Source organism: Trachemys scripta, chromosome 2 (genome assembly GCF_013100865.1).
Source record: "Trachemys scripta elegans isolate TJP31775 chromosome 2, CAS_Tse_1.0, whole genome shotgun sequence".
Taxonomy (NCBI): Eukaryota; Metazoa; Chordata; order Testudines; family Emydidae; genus Trachemys; species Trachemys scripta.
Genome location: NC_048299.1, coordinates 252,002,130 through 252,026,840, shown reverse-complemented (window position 1 = coordinate 252,026,840; position 24,711 = coordinate 252,002,130). Strand labels below are relative to the sequence as shown.

Below are 24,711 nucleotides of genomic sequence, written 5' to 3'. Positions count from 1 at the left end.
AAGCTGATTTTCAGAGGCACTCGCACTGCCCGGGTCCTGGCCACCGGTCCAGGGGGCTCTGCATTTTAATTTAATTTTAAATGAAGCTTCTTAAACATTTTAAAAACCTTATTTATTTTACATGCAACAATAGTTTAGTTATATATTATAGACTTCTAAAAAGACATCTTCTAAAAATGTTAAAATGTATTACTGCACTCGAAACCTTAAATTAGAGTGAATAAATGAAGACTTGGCACACCACTTCTGAAAGGTTGCCGTCCCCTGTTCTAAATTACCTAAAACTAACTCCTAATCCTACTTCTCCTTTTTTAATAAATCAGCTACACAGTCAAAATGTTCACTTGGCTGCTGGGCCATCTGTCTTACTCTTTATTAGGTGCTGACAATAATAATATTTTAATGAGTAGCTTTTGGTCAGTGTTAAAATTTTAATCTTAAAATTAGTCAAGAAGATCATTAAAACTTCGTTAAGAACCAGCCTTCATGGAAAGTAACATTGTCATCTGAAGATAGCTATTTCAACTGAGTTTTAGCAATTGTGCAGTATGTGACAGCCCATTCATTAACCTGCGCTTCTCAGTGGAGGCATATGTTACCGATGCTCCATGTTCTGGCTGCCCGTTGGCTTCTAGGTGGAGTTAAAGGTGTTGGTTATGACCTAGAATCTCTAAATGCCTTGGGGCCTGCAAAAAAAACTAGAGTTTTCAGGTGCCTAAGTAGCCCCTGGAATCATGATTAAAGTTGTCCCGTCCCGTCCCCCCTTCCCCATCCCCCACCACCACAACCACACACACACCAAAATCTGAAATGCCCCTGTTTCCTCCCTTCCCAGTTCACATCCCCAACTTTGCCATGTGCAAATGGCTAATTTAAAAACATAATATAGTATTTTTATCTGATTTAAAGTCGTTAGCTATTAATATTATTTAACAGTAATTTTTTCCAGAACTCTGCATTTATTTATTGTTTGGTTGGTTGGTTATTGGCTTAGCTTTTTTTCCTATTGATTTTCTGTGAATAAATGTTGCACCAGTGACCTGCCATAGATGAAGTTTAAAACTGATCTGTCTATATTTTATTCTCCTTTTGAGGATAACATAGATAAAAAACACACTTTTAAGTGCATATTTTTTTTAAGTGTGCCCACAAGATGCGTAGTGCAGACTCCCCTCCTGCCCCCCTCCCCCCCCAATTTTCTCTCTAGCCTACCTCACCCCCTCTGCCCCAGGAAGAGGTTGGAGCTGCCCATGCTAGGAAATCTTGACAGTTCTAATTAATAAAATGTAGAAGAAAAATGGGACTGTTTAAAAGGCAGCTACACATATGGAAGGCCAAACACTGGGAGAACAACACCCTGCTCTCTTCTGTATAGTAGGAAGGGGCATTCTTTAGGTAGGTTGCATGCTTTGAAAGGAAATGAGTTAGTTTTGTTTGGATCTTAGCTTTTTGAGCTAGAATGATGTTTAACAGCAACAAAGTGTTTTATCCCAGCAAATAGGTCTATTTCAGACCCATTTACCGTTCAGATTCATCAGCGACGATTCTTAATGTTTCCAGCTACTGTGTTAAGAAGAGAGCAAAGTGGGAACAACAGAACTCAGTTTTGGCTTTTTTTTATACCCATGTGTGCTCATCTGCCCCACATGAGTCACAAAGCTTTCCTTTCTGCCAGCATAGAGGCATCGACTGAGAAGGATTTAATTTTAAAAAATAACATCCCTCTTGTTTCAAAATCGGAATTTCTTAAATGTATTTATATATTTATTTGACTAACTTCCAATCTGGACACAAGATTTGAGAAGTAAGAATTTATTGAGTCAATGTTCCTTTTGAGTTTTATAGTTGTGAATCATAGACTTTTTTTTTTTTTTTTTTTGGTTTATTCTTGGAAGAAAACCTCTCTCTCTCTCTTCCCACCCTCTGAGCCTGTGCAGCCCTATATGCACCAGAGGATTGTACAACTATATGGTTAAAGCTCTCAGCACAAGTAGGATGATATTTCTTTGGGACAGAGTGCAGTCTAGTAGAGCAGAAGACTAGGAGTCAGGACTCCTGATTTTTTTTTCCTTGCTCAGAGAAGTCTGAGTAGATATTAAACTTATTTCTTAATTATGTTGTAAATCTTGATTTGATCCCAGTTTGAATGGCCTTTGTCTGTTTTTTCCAGATCTGAAGAGATTTGTACTCGATAGTGTTTTCACCAAATGGTGTAGAACATCATTTCTTTTACATACTATGCAGTTGTAGATTTCCAAAGATGAGATTTTCATTTCCACTTGAAGTGGTTTGATTACAGCAGTCACAACAAGCTCAGAATCTTAAATAAATAAATAAATTCCTCTCTCATATTTCATGGCCACGAACCCCAGGCCATTCTAAGTGTTTTGGAAAATAGTGCAGTTTAGGCAAACTTTAATTAAACTGAATGCAAACAGCTGTAGTTTTTGTATGAGTACTGAATCTTTTCCTCTTAAGCAAATTTTAATGCTTTAGAAAATGCCAGATTCAAATCTGAAAAAAACAAGATAACCTGTTCAGCCACAGAACTCAACAAGCGCATAGGCAGTGAAAGGTTCCCTAAAGTGGCTCTTAATAAACATTAGCCCTTGACAGCAGGGACCAACTATAGTAGTCAGAGGGAAATTTTGCCTCCCTGATCATCCAATAGATAATGTCTTTACTGACACCATTAACAAGTATTCGTACCTATTGTGGTGATGGTTTTGTCATTTCAGCACCTGTCCATGAGGCAATTTAGTGATAGCATCATGTAGCTGACAGATAGAGATGACTTATGGTCATTACTGACCTGACTTGAATTATGGATGTTTTTAAATCAGTAACCCTTCAATTTAGCGCGCACGCACACACACACACACACTACAGTTTTAGAAAAGGACATCTTTAATTCAATGTGTAATCTTGATCACTACCTTTAACAGTACATTTTTTTCCTTATGTAGTGTCTTACATAATTAATCTCCTCCTGTTGTTTTCTTCCTCTTTTTGCCCCATCTCCTTCCATTAACCAAAACAAAGTCTGAATAATTGGCCTCGGAGTAAGAGTTTCCACATCTCATTAGTTGTCCTTTGGAGCTATCCACCAAATTGTCACGGTGTATGTGACTGTATTGTAATAGTTCTCAGAGGCTCATCTGGAGCCCCATAGTGTAGAAACTGCACAGATGTGGTGACAGTCACTGCCTTGAAGAGCATATACAAGACAAAAGGTGGGAGGGGAAACAGCAGAGACACCGAGGTGAAGTGACTTGCCACAGGTCACATGGCAGGTTAGTGATTGAGCAGGGATTAGAACTCAGGTCTCCTGACTCCCAGTCCTGTGCCCCATGTACAAAACTGTGCTGCCTTGCACTTTGAAAGTCTAATCAACAGGAATGCTAATGAACTGCACCATTTCCAAACCCTTTTGATGGGAAAGAAAATAAATACATGTCCATTTTTAATTCATTTTTATCTATTATAAAAGCAATAATCTCTAGTCATAGTATTCAGCCTTTTTGAAAGATGTCCTAAATGTTTCGTCTTTGCATCTAATCCATCCTACTCAAATTTAATTGCTTTATATATCTCGAAGCTTACAAATCACTTAAACCATCTTTTTTTAAATTTTAAAACACCAAACACTTTTTAAAATATTTTCCTTTTAATAGCTGAGTTTATAATTCCTTATTGTTAGAGTATTCCAGCCTGGTAGTCCAGAAACAGATGTCTTCATGTTTTATAATGCATCTCAGTGATATAAAGAAAAATGAGGTAAGGCTGCTATGGGTCAGGGGAGAAATACATGAAATGTCATGTCTAGACAATTTTTCTTTGTTAGGGGAAACAGTGTATTTGTGTGTTAATTCTAACTTTCCACCATGTACTTTGTTGTGTTAATTCATTTCTGCACACTTTGCTCAAGTTATATGGCTGAAATCACTTGATACCTCTGATTCTGAAGTCTGTGAAAATCCTCCTTGTAGAAATGATTCAGGGGAGTATCAGAATTCCTTTACAGAGATGTGAATAATAGTTGTTGTTCACCTTTAACTAGATGATGGTATAAAATATTAAGCTTTGTATATCTTTGTGCTCATAAGAGAGGTAGAACTTTTGTGAAACATTAGCTCAAGTTATGTCTGCACTACTGATTTCTGTCAGTACAGCTATGCTGGTCAGGACCGTGATGAGCTCTGATTCCTAATTGACATAGTTTTGCCTTCAGAAGCCTCTACTGTAGACACAATTATACCAGCAAAATTGATATTTTACTGGTATAGCTTGTTTTACTTGGGGGGGGCTGGAGAGTGATTTTATTACAACTCTGCAAAGCATAGCTTTGCTGGTAAAGCTGCTTCCACACTAGGAGCACTTTGCTGCTATACTATCCCAGTATTCCTGTACTCCTAGTGCAGACATAGCCTCAGAATGTTATTCAACGTGTTGCTGTTGGGTAAAATTAAGAAGAAAAAATATTTAAGGACATTCCCCACCTTGAATTATATCTAAGTGTACATACCATGAATTAAATCTGTTCAGTAGGAGGATTTTTATTGTAACTTCAGTTTTTTCTGAGATTTTTCTTCTAAAACATCCATGCAAAGTGTCATCATTTAGAGTGCTAGCCATTAGCCTCCACTGAATGTACTCTAATTTAGGCCTATAATTTGTATGTTTAAAAATATCACTTGTCATATCTAACTCAAATGGAATTGTTCAACTTCCCTATAAGGAATTATACTGATAGCTTGCTTTAAAAGTTAGGAGGTAAAAGTTACTGACTCTTCCATGCTCCTTTAGTTTTATGAACAGCAATAGCCAGGGGTAGGCCAGTGGCAACCCAGTATGTTATCACAGATCAGGACTGGAAACTTCAGTTTGTCTCATTCCCAAGTCAACAGGGATTGGTTTTGCCATGAAAGGCAGGGCTATTTGCTGAGGAGGGAGTAGCTGCGTCAGAACAGGACTGGCATTGATGGGCTTTGGACACACTATGTGACCTGGGTACTTTGAAAATAGTTGATTAGTGTGGAGTGAAGGAAGAAAAAGGAAATATTTTGGATTGAAGAAGATACGAAAAGGTTTCCCAGCAGGGGCTCCTTACATCTAGAATCACTGTGTGGTTCCTGTCACTTCCTCTCTTCCCCCACCATGAAGGAGAGGTCACAGCTGCCAAATTTTGTGCAAATTATTTGCAAATATATTGTATAATAAATATAAAATTATAGAATTAAAATTAAAGTGTGGTTAAAAGAATGTGTTTTGAAAGAAAGGCCCTAACTAGCAAATAAAAGAAAGCCCTTGAACGTAACGAGTTGTAAGGCCAGAAGGAATAAAATAGGGAGGCTGTCTGGTTCACAAGAATAACGCATGAAATAAAGGAAAGTTTCTAAAATGAAGGCCTCTGACCGATAGGGGTGACTGCAGATGGTTTTAAGTAAGACAAAAAAAATTGTCTTAGATTGAGTCTATATGGACCTTCCCACCTCACATACCAGTGCTGTCTCAAAAATTAGGGCCTATGTGAACCCAGTTGCAATGAAAAAAATGTTCATCAGCAAGAAGGAGGGGAAGAGATAAAGAGGAAAGGCCTTGGAGAGAGGAGATTGAAAATTTTCAATCTGGATTAAGACTGGAAATAAGGATGAACGGTCTCAAATTGTTTTTAGCTGATGTCAGTAAATGACAATGACATCACTTGTGTGTTAAAGGGTATATAAAAAGGTAATCTCTTATAGGGTTCATTGCTAATACCTGCCTGGTCAACTTGGAGCCAACCAACATTGGTCTAAACACCTCTGGGTTTAGCCCATTTGTAAGTATCTTGATCAAATGCTTATAAATGTTTTGTTTCTATCTGGATGTAGAAAATTGCTTATTTATTAGGTTTGTTAGGCATGTTTAGAGAAATTGTACAAATACCATTCAGCTTTTGGATTTAATAATGGAATTTACAGTTAAATTAGTGTTGTGGTAAAACCCTGCATAAATAATGATTCCAACATATGTAAATTAGCTCACAGAATAATTTGTGTATTTGTAAATGTTATAGGATCGGGGGATGACCGGGCAATATTCTACATAACTGTTACATTCCTTTTCTTCCTGTATCTCAACTTAACTTCTTGCTGAAGCACAGTTCTGACTTTTCAGGTCCTTTTGAAAACTATTATGCACAGTTAATCCTCAGGGCTATTGTAAGTAAATCCTTGATAAATAAGTGTTAATACCTCCCAGTCAATTTCAAATAGTACTATAGACTTTTGTAGTAACACATTTAATGTACCCAGAACACATTTTAATAATAATACTTTTAATACTATGAATAACTTCGAGGAAAAGCTATTGGACAATAAACCTACTGGTGTTCCTAATACAGACTGCTCCACCTTTGTTTCTGTTACATATATTCAAATATAAGGTTTCAACATGACATTTTCTAAACTTTAGCACACACCTCAAAACACACTTCCCCTCTGATTTTCTCTCAGAGATGATTTCTCAGTCTTCACTCTGGGACCATAGTATGTAGTGTGTGACCCAGACTCATCAGAGCTTGAGAAATGGCAGCATCTCAGTCCTTTCAAACACTTCAGAACCCTGTCAGCAAACAAGCAGTCTGCGGATTTCCACAGCTAGCAGCATTCCAGACCTTGGGTTAGCAGCTGTCTGGTCTTCTCAGGTACTGGCGAAACACAAATCTGCACCCTGAATAGGTACAGTTATTGGGACCCATCCCTCACAGCAAACATAATTGTTGGTCCTGAATCAATCAGCAGCTCAAGTCTAAAGAGCTATTTTTAACCTTTTCCCCTTTGTTGTTTGGCTCAGCTTTCAGAGGGTGATTAAGGTATGACAGGTAGGTTTCCCACAATGAAAATTTGCCATACCGCCTCAGAAGAGCTACTGGGCATGTCTGGTAAACTACTGGTAACTTCCTGTACTGGCAGTTTCTGGTCTTTCTGTGTGGCCCCACCTTGCTCTTCGTACGTGTGCAAAGGCACAATGTCCAACTAAGATTTATGTCTCTTCCCCCACTGCTTCACTTCCCCTTCTCTGGAGAAACAAAGTCAAATGTTGTACGATAACACGTGGGTTAGCCAAGTAATTTATATCTAACCATACACTTCAGCTTAAGGTCAACACATCCTGCCTCAAGCAGTGATGGGAATAGGACAAGGAGCTGCAGAAAACTTTGCAAGTGAATAGATGCTGAAGGGTGTCTGGGACATAGATGGGTACTGGATAGGGGCTCTCTGGAGTGGGAAAGCCAGGTCAGCTGGGTTTCTGGTAGTGTGGAAGTGAAAATTTGGGATGACTAGGATTGTCCACTGGGAAAGATGAGATCAGGTTCAGAAACTGGGAGAGCAGGGTGGGCAGAGGTCTGGGGATAAGGAAGGTGAAAGTTTGAGACAGTTGGGTTTGTGAGGGTGTTCAGGGGGGAGCTGGGGAGAGATGAGCATGGTTGGGGGTAGAGTTTATGGACCTGGAAGGTAGCTGGGTAGAGTGGCTGAGGGCTGAGTGGAAGCTGGGACTTGGCTGGGGATTGTGTTGGGGGGTGCTGGCTGATTTGCAGAATGGGTAAACAGTGGCAGCACTCAACCCCACCCTTCTTCACTTTCTGTACCTGCTCCCACTTGGTGGCTCCTACACACACACACACACACCCACCCACCCACCCAGCAGGGGGACCATATGGCCTCTGATATCCATGAGCCACAAATGCAGGCCACTTGTTCCTAACTGAACACACAATATTCAATCTGGACTACAGGACTATGCTAGGTGTGGCCTGCATGGTTGAATGTCATGTGAGATGTCTTGCATAGATTTCTGGAAGGAAAGCCAGTCAAACAGGGTTGTGTGAGGGAAGAGGCAGGGGCCTCTGTCCTAGATTCGTCTGGTTCCTGCTGCTGCAAACCCATGATGGCTTCAAACTTGCATAGTTCTTCTCTCTGTTTGGTTGTTTCTGCTTCTTTTGGATAATAGTGTGAGATAATCCTTTTGCAAAGTAGCTGGTTGCAGTATATACCATGCATCCAAATGATCTGTTCATAGAAATGTCAATTCCATGCAAAATATATGCTTGTTACATTGTGCCATTTGCAATACTGAAATACAATAATATGTCTAAACAATCTTAAACATCACTGATCACGTCTTTCAAAATACTACAATTACTTCTGGAAAAAAGACAGGGCCAATTCAATCAGGGTGGATGTAGTCCGTTCCCAATAATTGATGAGGCGGTGTCAATGCCAGGAGAGCGAAAGTTGTTTTTCTAGTGAGCCAGCCAGAGTTGTCATAGAAAGCCAGGTAGGTGTGGAGTGCATCTGTATTATCACAGAAATCCTCTGATCTTAGGGCTGTGGAGACCAACTGTGTTTGTACTAAAAAGCAGTAGTTAAAAAACACTTTCAGAGTGTGGGCCGCTTCCTGAGAAAGCATTTCATGGATCTTGATCCCATTTGTGATCCCACAATATCTCTGGCAATTGTAGCTCTAAGATACCATGGGGATAGGGACTCTAGAAATTGCAAAGATACAGTTATAGTGCTAGGTTAATCTGTACATGTATAGGTAATGTTAAAATCAAACCACATTTCTGATTACGTGAATTGAAGTTTACAGTTAGTAAAACCTGAAAAATCTAATTTAATTTCTTTTCCCAAAAACCTCTCTGCCATTTTCTTCCCTTCATTTCAGTCCCCACTTCTTACACACATGTCTCTGTGACACTCTGCTATGCTCCTCAGTGTCCACTCCGACTGGTCTGCTTGTTTCTGCTTTACTACTTGGCACCCTTCCGTCTGCTAGATTGTAAACTTTTTTGGCGCATAGACTATTTGGACTTTCCATCTTGCCCATGTTGAGCACATTTTCAGCCCTTAGTCAAAATATAATTTCTTACATCTCACTGCCCACTCTCCATAAAGTTCCTGATTGATGCTCTTGACTCCAGCCATACTGGCAGCTCTTTGCCTGTGGATGGCTAGGAAATCTGTCCTTGCTGTTCTTCTTGTTGCAGTAAGCCCCTATTGACTGCTGGGGTTACTTCACATCTTTTACAACTGCTAATACATCTGAAGAGCCTGGATGTTTATGGAAGCTGCTGTAGAGGAGGAGGAGCTGCTGTCCAAGGAATCATAGACTTTAAGGTCAGAAGGGACCATTATGATCATCTAGTCTGACCTCCTGTACAACGCAGGCCACAGAATCTTACCCACCCACTCCTATATCAAACCTGTGTCTGAGCCATTGAAGTCCTCAAATCATGGTTTAAAGATTTCAAGATGCAGAGAATCTTCAAGCAAGTGACCTGTGCCCCACGCTGCAGAGGAAGGCGAAAAACCCCCAGGGCCTCTGCCAATCTGCCCTGGAGGAAAATTCCTTCCTGATCCCAAATATGGTGATCAGCTAAACCCTGAACATGTTGGCAAGACTCACCATCCAGACACCCAGCAAAGAATTCTCTGTAGTAACTCAGATCCCACCCCAACTAACATCCATCACAGGCCATAGGGCATATTTACCGCTAATAGTCAAAGACCAATTAATTGCCAAAATTAGGCTATCCCATTATACCACCCCATCCATAAATTTATCAAGCTTAGTCTTGAAGCCAGATATGTCTTTTGCCCCCACTGCTCCCCTTGGAAGGCTGTTCCAGAACCTCACTCCTCTGGTTGTTAGAAATCTTTGTCTAATTTCAAGTCTAAACTTCCTGATGGCCAGTTTATATCCATTTGTTCTTGTGTCCACATTGGTAGTGAGCTTAAATAATTCCTCTCCCTCCTTGGTATTTATCCCTCTGATATATTTATAGAGAGCAATCGTATCTCCCCTCAGCCTTCTTTTTTTTTTTTTTTTTAAACAAGCCAAGCCCTTTGAGTCTCCTTTCATAAGACAGGTTTTCCATTCCTTCTTAAACATGGGAGACCAGAACTGCACACACTATTCCAGATGAGGTCTCACCAGTGCCTTGTATAATGGTACTAACACCTCCTTATCTCTACTGGAAATATCTCACCTGATGCATCCCAAAACCGCATTAGCTTTTTTCATGGCCATATCACATTGGTGGCTCATAGTCATCCTGTGATCAACCAATACTCCGAGGTCATCCTCCTTCCTGTTACTTCCAACTGATGCGTCCCCAGTTTATAACAGTAATTCTTGTTAATCCCTAAATGCATGACCTTGCACTTTTCATTACTAAATTTCATCCTATTACTCCAGTTTACAAGGTCATCCAGATCTTCCTGTATGATATCCCGGTCCTTCTCTGTATTGGCAATACCTCCTAGCTTTGTGTCATCCACAAACTTTATTAGCACATTCCCACTTTTTGTGCCAAGGTAAGTAATAAAAATATTAAATAAGATTAGTCCCAAAACCAATCTCTGAGGAACAGCATTAGTAACGTCCCTCCAGCCTGACAGTTCACCTTTTCAGTACGACCTATTGTAGTCTCCCCTTTAACCAGTTCCTTCTCCACCTTTCAGTTTTCATATTGATCCCCATCTTTTCCAGTTTAGCTAAGAATTCCCCATGTGGAACCCGTATCAAATGCCTTACTGAAATCGAGGTAAATTAGATCCACTGTTTCCTTTGTCTAGAAAATCTGTTACTTTCTCAAAGAAGGAGATCAGATTGCTTTGGCACGATCTACCTTTTGTAAAACCATGTTGTATTTTGTCCCAATTACCATGGACCCCATGTCCTTAACTACTTTCTCCTTCAAATTTTTTTTCCAAGACCTTGCATACTACAGATGTCAAACTAACAGGCCTGTAGTTGTCTGGATCACTTTTTTTCCCTTTCTTAAAGATGAGAACTATGTTCGCAATTTTCCCATACAACCCCTGAGTTTACAGATTCATTAAAACTTCTTGCTAATGAGCTTGCAATTTCATGTGCCAGTTCCTTTAATATTATTGGATGAAGATTATCTGGGCCCCCCGATTTAGTCCCATTAAGCTGTTCGAATTTGGCTTCTACCTCGGATGTGGTAATATCTACCTCCATGTCCTCATTCCCATTGTCATCCTACCATTATCGCTAAGCTCCTCATTAGCCTCATTAAAGACTGAGGCAAAGTATTTGTTTAGATATTGGGCCATGCCTAGATTATCCAACCTCCACTCCATCCTCAATGTTTAGCGGTCCCACTTCTTCTTCCTTTGTTTTCCTCTTATTTATATGGCTATAGAACCTTTTACTATTGGTTTTAATTCCCTTTGCAAGGTCCAACTCTACACGGCTTTTGGCCCTTCTCACTTTATCCCTACATGTTCTGATCTCAATAAGGTAGCCTTCCTTGCTGATCACTCGCATCTTCCACTCCTTGTAGGCTTTCTGCTTTTTCTTAATCACCTCTCTGAGATGCTTGCTCATCCAGCTTGGTCAACTCCTGCCTTTGAATTTTTTTCCCTTTATTGGGATGCACGCTTCTCATAGTTTCTGCAACTTTGACTTGAAGTAATTCCGGGCCTCCTCCACCTTTAGATCCACAATTTCTTCAGTCCAATCCACTTCCCTAACTAATTTCCTTAATTTTTTAAAGTTTGCCCTTTTAAAATCAAAAGCCCTAGTCACAGATCTATTTTTGTTTATCCTTCCATTTAGTTTAAATTGAATTAGCTCATGATCGCTCAAACCAAAGTTGTCCCCTATAACCATTTCTTCTATGATGTCCTCACTACTCACCAAAACCAAATCTAAAATGGCATCCCTTCTTGTTGGTTCAGCAACTACTTGGTGAAGGAATCCATCAGGTATTGCATCTAGGAAAATCTGAGCCCTATGATTATTACTAGCACTTGTCTTCCAGTCTATATCTGGGAAGTTAAAGTCTCCCATGATCACACAATTCCCATTAGTATTTACTTCATTAAAAACATTAGAGGTTTCTATCCAGATCAGATCCCGGTGGTCTATAGCACACCCCAAGTACTGTCTCAGTGAGGCTCTAGTAGCTTTCTTCCCCAATGTGATTTTTGCTCTGACAGACTCGGTCTTATCCATTCCATCCCTTCTTATTTCTTTACAGTCTACCTCACATTGATAGACAATGCTACTCCACCACCTTTGCCTTTATTTCTGTCTTTCCTAAACAGCATGTACTCCAGTCATGACTACTATTCCACCGTGTTTCATTTATCCCTATATTATCCGGTTTCACTTCCTGCATCAGTAACTCTAGATGCTTTGTAGCTGAGGCTTGACTTTGCGAAAGGATTATCTCACACTATTATAGCTGAGGCTTGACTTACAAGATTTGGGTTCAGTTTCCAGCTCTACTGCAGACTCCCTGCATAACCTTGGGCAGATAATTTAAACTCTCTGTGTCTCAGTTCTCCATCTGCTCTATCTATGTGCTGTCTTTCATATTATCCTTAGAATGTAAGGTTTTGGGGGGGAATGGACCATCTCTATTATATTTTTGTACGGTGCCCAACATAATGGGGCTGTGGTCTCTAAGTACTACCACAATACAAATAATTAACAATAAATATAAAAATCCAAGTACTGGGGGGTCTGCCCTTACCAAAATATTGATCTACAAGATTCAATATCATACAGAACCTACTTAGAGGAGTAATAATACTAATAAACTTGTAGCATGATCTGAAACCAGGTGTAGCAATCTCATATCCCCATCACCTACTTCAAATTACAATAATTCAGAGTATCTTAATTTAGCAGCAACTGCTATACTCTTGGAATGTGAGAACATTTTCAGGTGTAAAGGAGATCTCAAGTACATTTATTCCTCTAGAAAATATAGGTGTGATCTGAGCATCAAACTGGGAACAAGGAACTCCTGACTGCTAATCCTTCAGTGGCCTTGGCCATGTCACTTAATTAATTTCCCTTTTTCATATAATACTAACCTCCTTCTTGAGGATTTGGTAGCTACAGTGCTACATAAGCGTATTATTGTTAATTATCCAAGAAGACTGTTTCATAGTAAATTAAAGTGATATGTCACATTTAATTGTGTGTTGTTGTGTTTAGATAGGATACTGGAGTGAATCCTACTAGCTTTTCTCATATAAGCCATCTTACAGCAGTCAGTGGGAATCACTCACATGTGGAAAGTGAATAGAATTTGTCCTGATAATTAGGGCTGTGGTTCAAAACCTAATAATTATGATCAAACTGAGTCAATACAATTAAATGGCTTGAAACCTTTTTGTGACCCCATCCTGGGTGCCTCAACCCCCAGCTGGAGAACTCATATTCTAGAGACCATCAAGCTGTAGAGCTCTGCAAAGCTTGTAAGCTTCTCTTCCACCAACAGAAGTTGGTCTATTAAATTATATTACTTCACCGACCTTGTGTCTCCCATATTCTGGGCCCAACATGGCTACTACAACATTGCAAAAAAAAGTTTCAGTAATACAATATTGCAAGAAAACATTCCCAGGTCCTAAAATTATACCAAGTCTCTTAACTGTATATATGACAGAAAAATTGCTGCTCTTTATATTGTGAGTGCTTTGCAATTTTTGAATTCATCTTCAAGATTTATTTAATTTCTTTTTTAGGTAAATCTTGGAAGCAACCAGTATCTCTTCTCAGCAGTGGTGGATCCCAAAGAAATGCCTTGCTTCTGTTTACGGCATGATATTGATGCTCTTCTCTGGCAGCCACGCTATGACCAACCGGACAATATGTGGGAGCACATTGCAACTTTCAATGCTTTAGGTATGGAATGAACTGCTTAGTTGCCTGTCTCTTTCTAACAAATGTTACTCAAGGTTTTGCCATCTCATTTCCATTAGATCTCTGTTTTGTTCATGAGTTACTCTAATTAAATTTTGATTGATTAGTGCATTAATTCTGTTGATCAGAGAATGTTGGATTAATTTTAGAAATACTAGAACAGAAGGTATAGGTAATGTTTGTGCCTTGACAGAAGATCAGCTTAGAAGTTAAAAAGGTTATCTAATCACAAGAGTGTTGAGGTCAATGCATCATTCTTCATAACTAAATGTTTATAAATATGTGAACAAGAGGTTTAAGAATACTTGACAAAATATCAGGGAGAAGAGATGTGCCTTAAATGTCAACAGACTTGGGCTATTTCAGATCATGGAGGGGAGCTCAACGGTCAGAGAAAGCTCCCTTTTATAATGAGGGGTTTCAGCTTGAGTACCATTGCCGACCTCAGCTGTGGTTATATGGCCCAGGAAAAGAGGTAGTCTTTTGGGTAAGTAGGCCCCAGGCAATATCAAGCTTTTTAGCTCACAACCAGCATCTTAAAGTCTACCAGAAACCAGCAGGCATCGAGTGCAGGGCATAGAGTACAAGTGTAATATGTTCATGGCAAGGTACATTTTTAATAAGTGGTCTTCAGAGTCTGATGACTCTTTAAGTTCAAGGTGACAGGCCAAATAGCCTCACATTCACATTTTGTATTATTTTTCAGCTTTTCACATTTAAAATGAAAGCTCGTCTTAGTAATGATTGTGTAATTTTCTTTTAAATAATTAACCTTGGCAGCAAGGAGACTGATAATGTTCATCTTTTACACCTTGGCTATTTTTATCTAGCTGCTGGTCTGTAGACATCATGGTCATAGAGTGCAAGGCCAAAAGGTACCACCAGGTCATCTAGCCTGACCTGTGTTTCATGGGCCATCAACACCACCCAGCAGCTGAAATTAGGCCAAAGTATTACAGCCCACAGGAGACTAGACATATTATGTGCCAGAAAATAGGAAGGAACAAGGTGCACAAGTGCACAAGACCCCACATAGCATGGGTTAAGTGAGATATACTCTGATAATCCTGGCAAGTGACCTGCACTCCAGGCTCCAGAGAAAGTCAAAACCCCTCCCTAAGGTGACTGCCAATCTGCCCTGGGGGAGAATTGCTTCCCGAACCCACATATGGCAATCAGTTAGGCCGTGATCATGTGAGCAAGAATCCCAGCGAACCAAGCATCTGCTTGGTGCTACCTTAGAGCTTTGGCCCTCCCCATCCTAGGTCCCATCTCCATCCTTAGCTAATCCTGATGCATCACAGAGAAACTAAAAAAAAAAAAAAAAAAATCTCAGGATACACTGGGAGAGAGAAACATCCCATCTTTACCCCTGCAGATGGCCAGCTGAAACATGCGCTCTTAGGAACATAAGACATAAACCAGAAGCGAGCCCCAGGGCTCCTGAACATAGGCTACCCCCGTACCATCACAAACAATCCTATCACACAGTTGCACTAATAAATTTGTCTAGTTCTCTCTCTTAAAACTAATTACGTTGTTTGCCCCCACAACTCCTATTAGAAGACTATTCCAGAACCTCACTCCTCTGGTGGTTAGCAACCTTCTTCTGTTTCCAGCTTGAATGTGTTCATGACCAGTTTATATCTGTTTGCTCTTATGCCAGTATTGTTCTTTAGTTTATTAACCAGTTATTAATAAAATATCTCTTCTTTTATTTCAGCCTTTTGAATCTGGTTTCTATTTCTGAATTTAAGGGTTGTAGCTCTGAGATCTGTATATCTTATTTCCATCAAAATCAGTCAAGCACAAGATTTCACATACACTGTGATAACTATAAGGTCCTTCCCCGTGGTCTCTGGATCTTATTTTCTGCCGGAGCCACAGTAAAAACTCCTAAACTGTTGTCCCAGCGCCTCCAGTTAGAGGCAGACATAACTGTTGTTGCATGCTTGCAAGTTTCTGAATCCCATAGATTTCCAGGACTTGCAGCTAGGAAAAAATGAATAACTGCCTGACTAGGGTATTGATAAGCTAGTAGAATGCAACAGGCCACAGAATACTGCTCCATCAGATGAAAGAGGAGGGCAGAAGAGACTAGATCTCAGTCAGGGCTGGCTCCAGCATTTCTGCCGCCCCAAGCAAAAAAAAAAAAAAAAAAAGGCACGATCGGAGGCGGCAGTTCACCAGCAGGTCCTTCGCTCCTAAAGGGAGTGAGAGACCTGCCACCTCCGAATTGCCGCAGGTGCCGCCCCTCTCCTTTGACCGCCCCAAGCACTTGCTTGTTAAGCTGGTGCCTGGAGCCGGCCTTGATCTCAGTCCAATAAACACTGGTCATTGGTACAAGCCCACATTAAATCAGTGAGAGAAGCTAAGAAATCCTTCACTTCCATTATAACTTCAGCAAAGTTGAGAACACACTTGTTCTGGATAGTGGCTTACCTAATCAAACCAGACTGTGTTTGTGGTCTACTTCGGGATTTGAACTCCCATACCTGATTTTCTTTTTCTTTTGTATTTGTTGTTTTATTTTGTACTGGAACGATCTTATTATCAGCCTCTTGCCTTGATCTAATGTCACATTAGGCTTCAAGTACCTTTAAAATCTGCTATCGTTTCTCAGTCTTTGTATATTTGTCATCATTTTTGTATGCAAACTGGTTTTATAATGCTTTAAAAAAAAAAAAAAGACAGGCAAATCTTTTTCCAAACTAGTAGTAATTAATTTTAAGCATCTTAAAATTAATCATTAATACTGTTTTAAGACTTTATTTACCAATATTTCTATAATTTTGGAAATAAATGGAGGAAAATTAAAATTCCTCTTCAAGTTTTCTGTGCTTGTGGAGGTAAAAACATCATTTTGCCTCCACATTTTCCTCCTTACTGTACTATCATTTACAGTACCATGTTGAAGTTTACACTTCTGTGCTAATCTAGTTTATCTTTTATTTGCCAGAAAAGGCATGCGTCACCACCTTGTTTATCTACAACCAAACATTAGAAATATCACACTAGAGCCAGTCAGTGGTAGTAAGTGAGCATCTTGTGGGGTATAAAAGGTAGTTTTAAAGAATCCACAGTGCTCATTTTATTTACTAACACAATGCCTGTAGTCCTGTTCTCTTTTTTTCCCTATTTTCATTGCTGGTCTAAAATCAGTCCCACAGTACATAGAGAGTGATTGGAGAATTGTGATCATTTTGGGGCCAAATCCTGCTCTTTGCGCGAAGTAGAGCCAAAAGAACAACGTCTTCACTCCCTTTCCTTGCAGTAGTCACCATTGTATGTGTGTGAGAGATGAGGTAAAGATTTTCCATGTCCTGCATCCCTAATAAAGCACACATTTTTAAGTGAGGGTGATCAAACATTGGAGCAAACTACCAAGGGAGCGGTGGATTCTCCATCTCTGGATGCCTTTCTGGAAATTTAAGCCAAACACAATGTATTGGTCTCAATACAGGGGTAATTGGGTGAAATGTAATGGCTTGTGATATGCAGTAGGTCAAACTAGATGATCTAATGGTTCCTTCTGGCTTTGAGCTCTATGAATCTGTGAAGGAAAAGTTGGTTTTTGAGGGTCACCTCTCCCCCACTTACAAGTAACTCTACAGGGGTTTTATTCTCCTCTCATTACTGCAGCTGGTTGGAAGGATGGGAGTGTTTGATCTTGCCCCTTCTAAATCCCTGGCTGACTTGAAGGCCTCTCTTCCTTCTCTCCCGGCTGCTCAGCAGTCTGTATTCTGCTACCAGCTCTGTGTTGCTGCCATGGCTATGTCTAGACTAGGAAAATAAGGCATTTAAAAATTGTTAATTAAAACACGTTCATTTACTTTTAAGCCGCAATGTAAACAGGCCAAGGCGTATTTCAACATATCATATGGTAGTGATTGGCTTTAGACTCCCTCACCCCCAGAATTGTTTATAAACCCGACATGACTTGTCTACACTAGGATTTTAAAAATGTGAATTAAATGTATTAGCTAACACTATCTATATAAAATCTTTTCCTGGGCTGGGCTAGACTACCTCTTAGAGCATTCTTGGGTCCTTATCTGTGCCATTGGCTGTCTAGCTTAGTAGTAACAAGTTATTTCCAGATAAAACTGTGTTCAACTGGAGTTAAGGTTGAGCAAATATCAGTAATTTAATACAGACATTGCAGGAATGTTGTATTTATTCCAAAAACAAGCATTTACAAACCCAGGAAGTTTAGAGTTAGGGTTAAACATAAAATAAATCTAAACATGTTAAGGTATGGACAGATAAGGTACCCAAACAACCTAAATTTGGCCTAAATTCCCCATTGACACCTATGGGGAACAGGAAGAAATGTCTCTGCTACTAACAGAGATGTCTTTTTCAAAATGGCCACATAGTTTTCAATAAGAGTGAAGCCAAACTACCCTTGGAAGATGGTAGCCCATTTTGCTAAGACCGGCCCTATAGCCTCACCCCCATTCGAAACAATATTGGATGGCAATCAGTTTGAAAGAGGACAGTTGTCTAATGTTGTTCAGTGATGGAAAATATTTATTCTTCAGCTCCTGATGTAGCCTGTTCATGATAATTCAGTGAGTTGTAACTCTATGAGGAATTTGATGGATCTGTGTTTTACTGTTAGGATGTGTTGGGACAAAAACGATGTGTCACAGGGTGCTACATTTCTTAAAGAACCGACTTAATTTAACTCATGGTTTTGAAGAATAAAAATTCTTCAAATGTAGCCTATAGATAATATTTCAGTGAGTATTTGGTATTCCAAGAGTAAGTGCTGTACATTTTTGAAGAATACAGTGTGTGGTGTTTAGAGTTTTGCTAATAGCTGTTTTGTTCTCGCTTCTTTGGGAAGGGGTACCAGGCCTCATAGTTCTCACTGAAGAAGTGTGTTCTGAGGAGGACACAGTGGAAGACTGTCTCTGTCAAGAAGGGGTCTTCAGGCATAGAGAGGGGCATACATAGAGGTGTCAGAGATAAGTGTTAAGAGGACAAAGGGAGCCATTAGTACTAAATTGTCCCTTATGTGTATTTTTATCTTTTTGTGACCTTTTGTGTATTAGTTTTATAATATAAGCACAGGATTCTGAAATGGCAGTATAAAGCACAGTTGAAATATATATTAACTTTCTTTCTTGCCTCTGTATATCTGTATGCTTTGCAGGTTATGTCCAAGCATCAAAGGAAGACAAGAAATTCACCGCTTGTCCTCCAAATTATTCCTATGCTGCTATTTGTGAGTGCCTGCGTCGAGTGTTCATCTATCGACAGCCCACTCCTCTGTCCACTGTTCTCTACAACAGGAAGGAGGGAAGACAAGTAGGGCAGGTTGCTAAGCAGCTGGTAGCAACTCTGGAAGCCAGTGATCCTATCTTGGGCTTTCAAGCTACAAATGAGAGATTATTTGTTCTCACAACAAAATCCTTGTTTTTAATAAAGGTAAACACTGAAAATTAATTATCCAATATGTCATGTTGACTTGGATGTATTCACAATTGGTCTGAGAAATGATGAGATATTAGCTAAAAAGTTCAATCACATACTACTGAAGTTGAAGTAAAATATCATATGTAGCCTGTTTAATTTTTAAAAGGACAACCAAAATATGTTCACCGGAACTTGTCTCTGTGCCCAGTTGGATAAAGCTTTTCAACTCCATTGTCACTGAATTTTTGTGGGAACTTCCAATTCTGTGGAAAAGTGCAAGAAAACTGTCTGTGCTAGCAGCATTTTAATCAGTTACCAGAGTCATGTGTGAAATGATCCATCCATACATTGCTTTTTTCATACAGTTTTTCTACCACACTTCTGCCATTCAAGAAGATCTTGAGTATTCACTTATTTCTATTTTATATAATTGCCACACTCTCTCTGTGGGTATTATTCAGATGTAATAAAACAAAGCCTTGTTTTATTACAAGTTTATATAAACGCAAGGCAAAGATCACACTTTATACAAATAGATATTTTACAGAGCCATTTAAATTATTTTTGAAAATTTTAGTCTCAGTATATGTTTAAATGTCTTTACTTAGTATTAGCAAATCATGGCTCATTGGCTAAATGATGGTGTGTTGGGGCATCTGCTTTTCTCAGGCATATTTTTTATTCAGGTCAAATAACCGTATTATATACATGCAGTTGTAGTAATCTGATTGAGACACATTTGTGCTTCCCATTAAATCTTCAAACATTTTAAAAACTTAAAAACTAAAATAGTTTTGGTAGCTTTCTCTTGGGGACAGAGGAAGAGAGAAGAAAACATTTGTCTGTGGATGAAATTTAAAATGGCACAGGTTGAAGTACAGTTGTGAGATTCCAAGTTTGTACATCAGTTACTTCCACATGAAATCTGATCCTTTACCACTAAATCATGGGCATATTACTTGACAGTCAAACTTAACCTGAGATACTAAACTCAAGCTGTGCTGCTTCTGCCTTATACTTCGTCACCATGAATATAGATTCTGCAATTAGGGTTTAATTAACCATTATCCCCTCATATTCCTATAACTATACTGGATATGCTCAGCTTACAGGAGTAAGGTTTAAGAAAGAGGTGCTGGTTTTACCTAGTGGCCTTGCTGACCATAACAATGTAAGGTTCTGTTTAACAAATATATATATATTTGTCAAAAGTTCGATCTACAGAATTTTTTAACATCTTTAAAGAGACATTGCCAACATGGTGAAGATGAAAAACTGGTTGGTCTTGAACTCCTCCCTGTTTTAGATTTTTGCTTAAGATTCCTAAGCAAAGTATCTCTTTCAGCTGATATCTTTCATGAAGTTTAAAAGTAACGTAAAAAACATGTGACTTCTATAAACTGAACAGTGAATTTGTGTTATGTCGTCCTCCATGTTGTTGCATATCTTTTTCTACATTATTTCAGATTATAGCAAATATTAGAAGGAAATGTCTCCGCTCGGGAGGACATAACAGAGACGCTTCTAGGCATGACCATCTTGATTGTACCCAGGAGCTCATGAAAGTTTTGATTTGCAGACCCATGTCAGTGAAATGAGAGTGAATAAAATGGTAAATTCTTAAAAAGCAGAGGTGTGATCACAGAGTGCAAGTCTGCTCTTCTGATGAAGATTTAAGGGGTCTGATTCTCATCTTGCTTACATCAGTTTTACACCACTGTACATCTATTAATTTCAGGAGTTACTCTTTCCAATGGAAAAGAGAACACAATTGGGCCCAACCTCCATAATATCTCTTTACTTTTACTATCTATAAAACAGAAAAAAATCTTTAATATTCTGTTATCTAGAATATGTAGTTTCATGTGTGTCCTACTTCTGAATTTTCACTGAGTAAATAAGCAATGTCAAAAACAATATGGTATTATTATAATCTTTTTTAGACTGCTTTGCTTTATACTAACTCCAAGTGCATGCAGCAAAGAATAGTTGGATTCGTTTCTTCTCAGCCTAAGTGAAATTGAGATTTGTACACATCTGAGTTCAGATCTCCCAAAACATAACCAGCTGGAATACATCATGCAGAAAGAGTCAGCTCATATGGGAGGAAATGTATCAGTCAGATCAACTGTGAAACTGGATTTCTTCAATGGAGGGAAGCTCCAGGATAAACTAATAATAATTCAACTATTTCATATAAAATTACACTTACTAAGACTTAGATAGCTAAAAGCTAATTTCCATTATCTTCTGGACAGATTAAGCAAAGCCAAGTACAATTGTCACCTTCATAGCCTTAGTTATAACAAATAGTAAGGGAAAGGATGCTGCTAGAATGTTCTGAGCTTCAAACAAGATCACATTTACTCAGCAGCAAAACTGATTAAAGTGGAAAAAGTGTTCCTCCTTTTTCTGAATACTCTGCTCACTTGTTAACAATGGGAATGGACCCTGAAATGTATTCTGCTCAAAAAACTTGCATAGAATAATGTTTCCATGTCCTTCTAAAGAGTTAAGAGTATTGTTTATTATTTAAAACACATCAATTGCCTTGATGAGCCATACATGCTGATATAAATCAACCTACTTTTCTGCTAAAAAAAAAATAAATCCATAATTAAATGGTTGCCAGTTGCAGAGCCATATTTGTTACTTTCGCATTCCCATTTTACATTCATTTTATTTCGAGGCTTATATCTGTCATATGCTACCACAGACTCAGACATAGTAGAATGTGATTATTCAAAATGTATGGCGTGTGGTCACCTGATTTTGTGCGAGGTTTTTGTTTTGGCTGAGAATCTGCACCTACCATGGAGCTCTCATTTTGTACAGCTCTTTATGAATGCCCCATCCTGCAAGCAAATGTGGATGCTATTTACAAAATGTCGGTTGTTATAGGTGCAAATAATCCATTTCAAATACTCTTTTTGTAATGTTCCCTCTGCCTGGATGTGTATAACTGAAATATGTATTACTCTGCAAGTTAAAAATAATTAAAACATTAAATTCATAAATAAAACTTTAAAAAAAAATGTTTAAAATGACTTTTTATCCCTTCAGTTTATCATTTCAAATGTGCACCTTTTCTTTTGTTAAAACCTTTCCTAATTTTTTTCTGAAGGTTATAATACACAAATACCAAAGAATATTCAATACCTGGGCCAAATTCTGGCTGATGTTTGCACTGCAGCATAATGACTTCTGCCAAAAGCAGTGGTACTGTGCTCACAGATCCTTGTTATGATAATCCTTACATGCACTTTCCCATGGATAGCCTCTATCTGGAAGCAATAGGAATAATTTGCAAGGGGGTCAAGCTCAATTTGCGATCATTGTATACTCAGGGAGTCAAATGCCTCTAAACATGCACATTGCATCCTCTCACCCTTTGGCTGTGTCTTGTTGCATCTCTGTGCACTATAAGTCACAGAGGATCTGCAGAGCAGTTCCTCACTTTTTCCCAGAGGAAGAACTGGAGTGGTCAGCCTTGTTCCACTGCATAGTGCCGCTGGCTGGTTTTTTATTTTCTGGCTTGCATGTATGCACTGTGCCAGCCAGAGTCTGGATCTAGGTTTGTGAAACGACAAATGCAACGAGATTAGTAGTTGAGGCTGAAACTCTTTTTTGACTTCTACTTCTGTGGCTGGTTTGAATAATGGACATTATTACACCTATAACTTTGAATTTTTCTGGCTTTTGTCAGTTTGTGTCTTGCTCTTCACATTATGCAGATCTAATGTTTGTATTGGTTGGAAATAAAGGCTGCAGTCGATTGTGCGTTAGTATATATTAACATTTATATACAAATGGTTGTTTTCTGGTTCCATCATAGAAGTAGATTTTGAATAGCTTTTTGAGTAAAACTGAATCTTTATTATCCCAAATTCTAAGATGTAGAGAACCAGTGCAGATTGCCTCACTTACTAGCCATATTAATGTAATTACAATGGCATTAGTCCAACTCCTCCTTAGCTCTCGACTCAGGTCTCTTATCTTACTTCTGTGGGAGATCGAATTGCTCTGATAAATGTAGGTATAAACATTTACACATAGACTAGCATTTTTATTTTTATTGTTATACTGTGGCCCAACTATAGTTTGCCATTCATTTTTTCAGTAACACTAATGGCACTCCAACCTGTTAAATAGAGTAGATATGCACAGTTACATTCAAATGAGAATTTTGGGGTCTGATTTTTTTCAATGCAGCCTTATTTTGGAATTATGTATATTGGGGAGTACAAATACCTACATCTGTGCTTTTCAAACATTAATAACTGCACTTTAGACAAATGGGATTTGGGTGTGTGCAAACTGTTTAGTTTCTGCGAGGATTAGTGTTTTAGAAGTATGTGCAGGTGTTTGCAACTGGTAACTACTTTCTGAAACCTGTTTGTATGTATGTATTTGTATATAAAAACTATATACCTTGTATGTGCAAGCAGTAGAAAAGGTCAAATTCTGAATGTATATTTAACATGAAAAATCAAAGAACTGGGTATAAACAAAGATTTTTCCCAGTTATGTCATGTTTTGTTTAATATTTCAAAATCAGAGCTATTCTGATTAATGATTTATTTGATGGGGAGTCTTTTAATTGATTTAAACAATTTCAAAACAATCTGACTCTATTTGCAAATATTGAATATCTTTATTAATGTGATATCTTTCATAATGAGGTGAGAAATGTGATCAGTGAGAGTTGCAGTTGAGACCTGGAAAAGACATTTTCTAATCTTTACTGGTGTAATGTTATAGGTAAAATAAAATGTATAAGCCATTTAAACAGATGGTAAAAGAATGTTGAAACGAACACTTCTGGGGAATGATCAGGAACAATACAAAATACACTCTTAATGCAGCAAAATAAGTAATTGTACAGTGTGTAATCTTTGCTACACAAAGTATACATTACCATGCATAGCTTATCATCATATAAAAGAAGCTTTCCATATTGTCCATACGCCATTCACTCCCGTTGGTGCTCTTACATGCATTCTGGACATGTCTCCAATTGGAGAGGTATTCATAAGCTGTAAGACACACAATTTATTACATATAGAAATTTCATCTTGACGTTAATTGTGCTTGTTATGGACTGTGAAGGATGTCACAAAGAGATCTCTTCATTTAACATTGCTGATGGCAAAGTATCAAATCCCCATTAACTGGAAACCTCTCCAAGCATTCAGGGACTGCTGATGTATCTAAAGGACTTTGAAGCACTGGAGAATACGTGTTTAAAGAGCCAACAGTCTGCCCAACTTTGAGTGAAAAACTTTCATTGAGTGCAAAAATCTGGACTTGGACCTAGAAATAAGTACCTGGATGTGAAAAAGACTTGAGATTGTTAGCTCAGTGTCCACTACGAATGTACTTTTTACTGCTTTGGTTTCCAGTTCTTTTTCCTTTTACCTGTTTCTACCAATATTCCTGCCCTCATGGTTATCATTTCTAGTCCTTCATCGAAATGAAAAAATCTTTGTAACCTTTAAAGTTCGTTTTTACAAAATTGTAAATGTGCTTGTGTAATTTTAGTGAAGTGGG

The 24,711-nt window shown here is 38.6% G+C and overlaps 1 protein-coding gene across 1 annotated transcript in view; it reads left to right on the top strand.

Annotated features, from left to right (window-relative positions):
• The window catches only part of NUDCD1 (NudC domain containing 1), a 124,151-nt gene extending 101,964 nt beyond the window's left edge, over window positions 1-22,187 (top strand). The window contains exons 9-10 of the mRNA XM_034759585.1: window positions 13,560-13,719; window positions 18,899-22,187. Coding sequence (XP_034615476.1) covers window positions 13,560-13,719; window positions 18,899-19,191 — 453 coding nt within the window. The 3' untranslated portion in view covers window positions 19,192-22,187. The remainder of the gene's footprint in view (window positions 1-13,559; window positions 13,720-18,898) is intronic.
• Window positions 22,188-24,711: the final 2,524 nt, after the last annotated feature.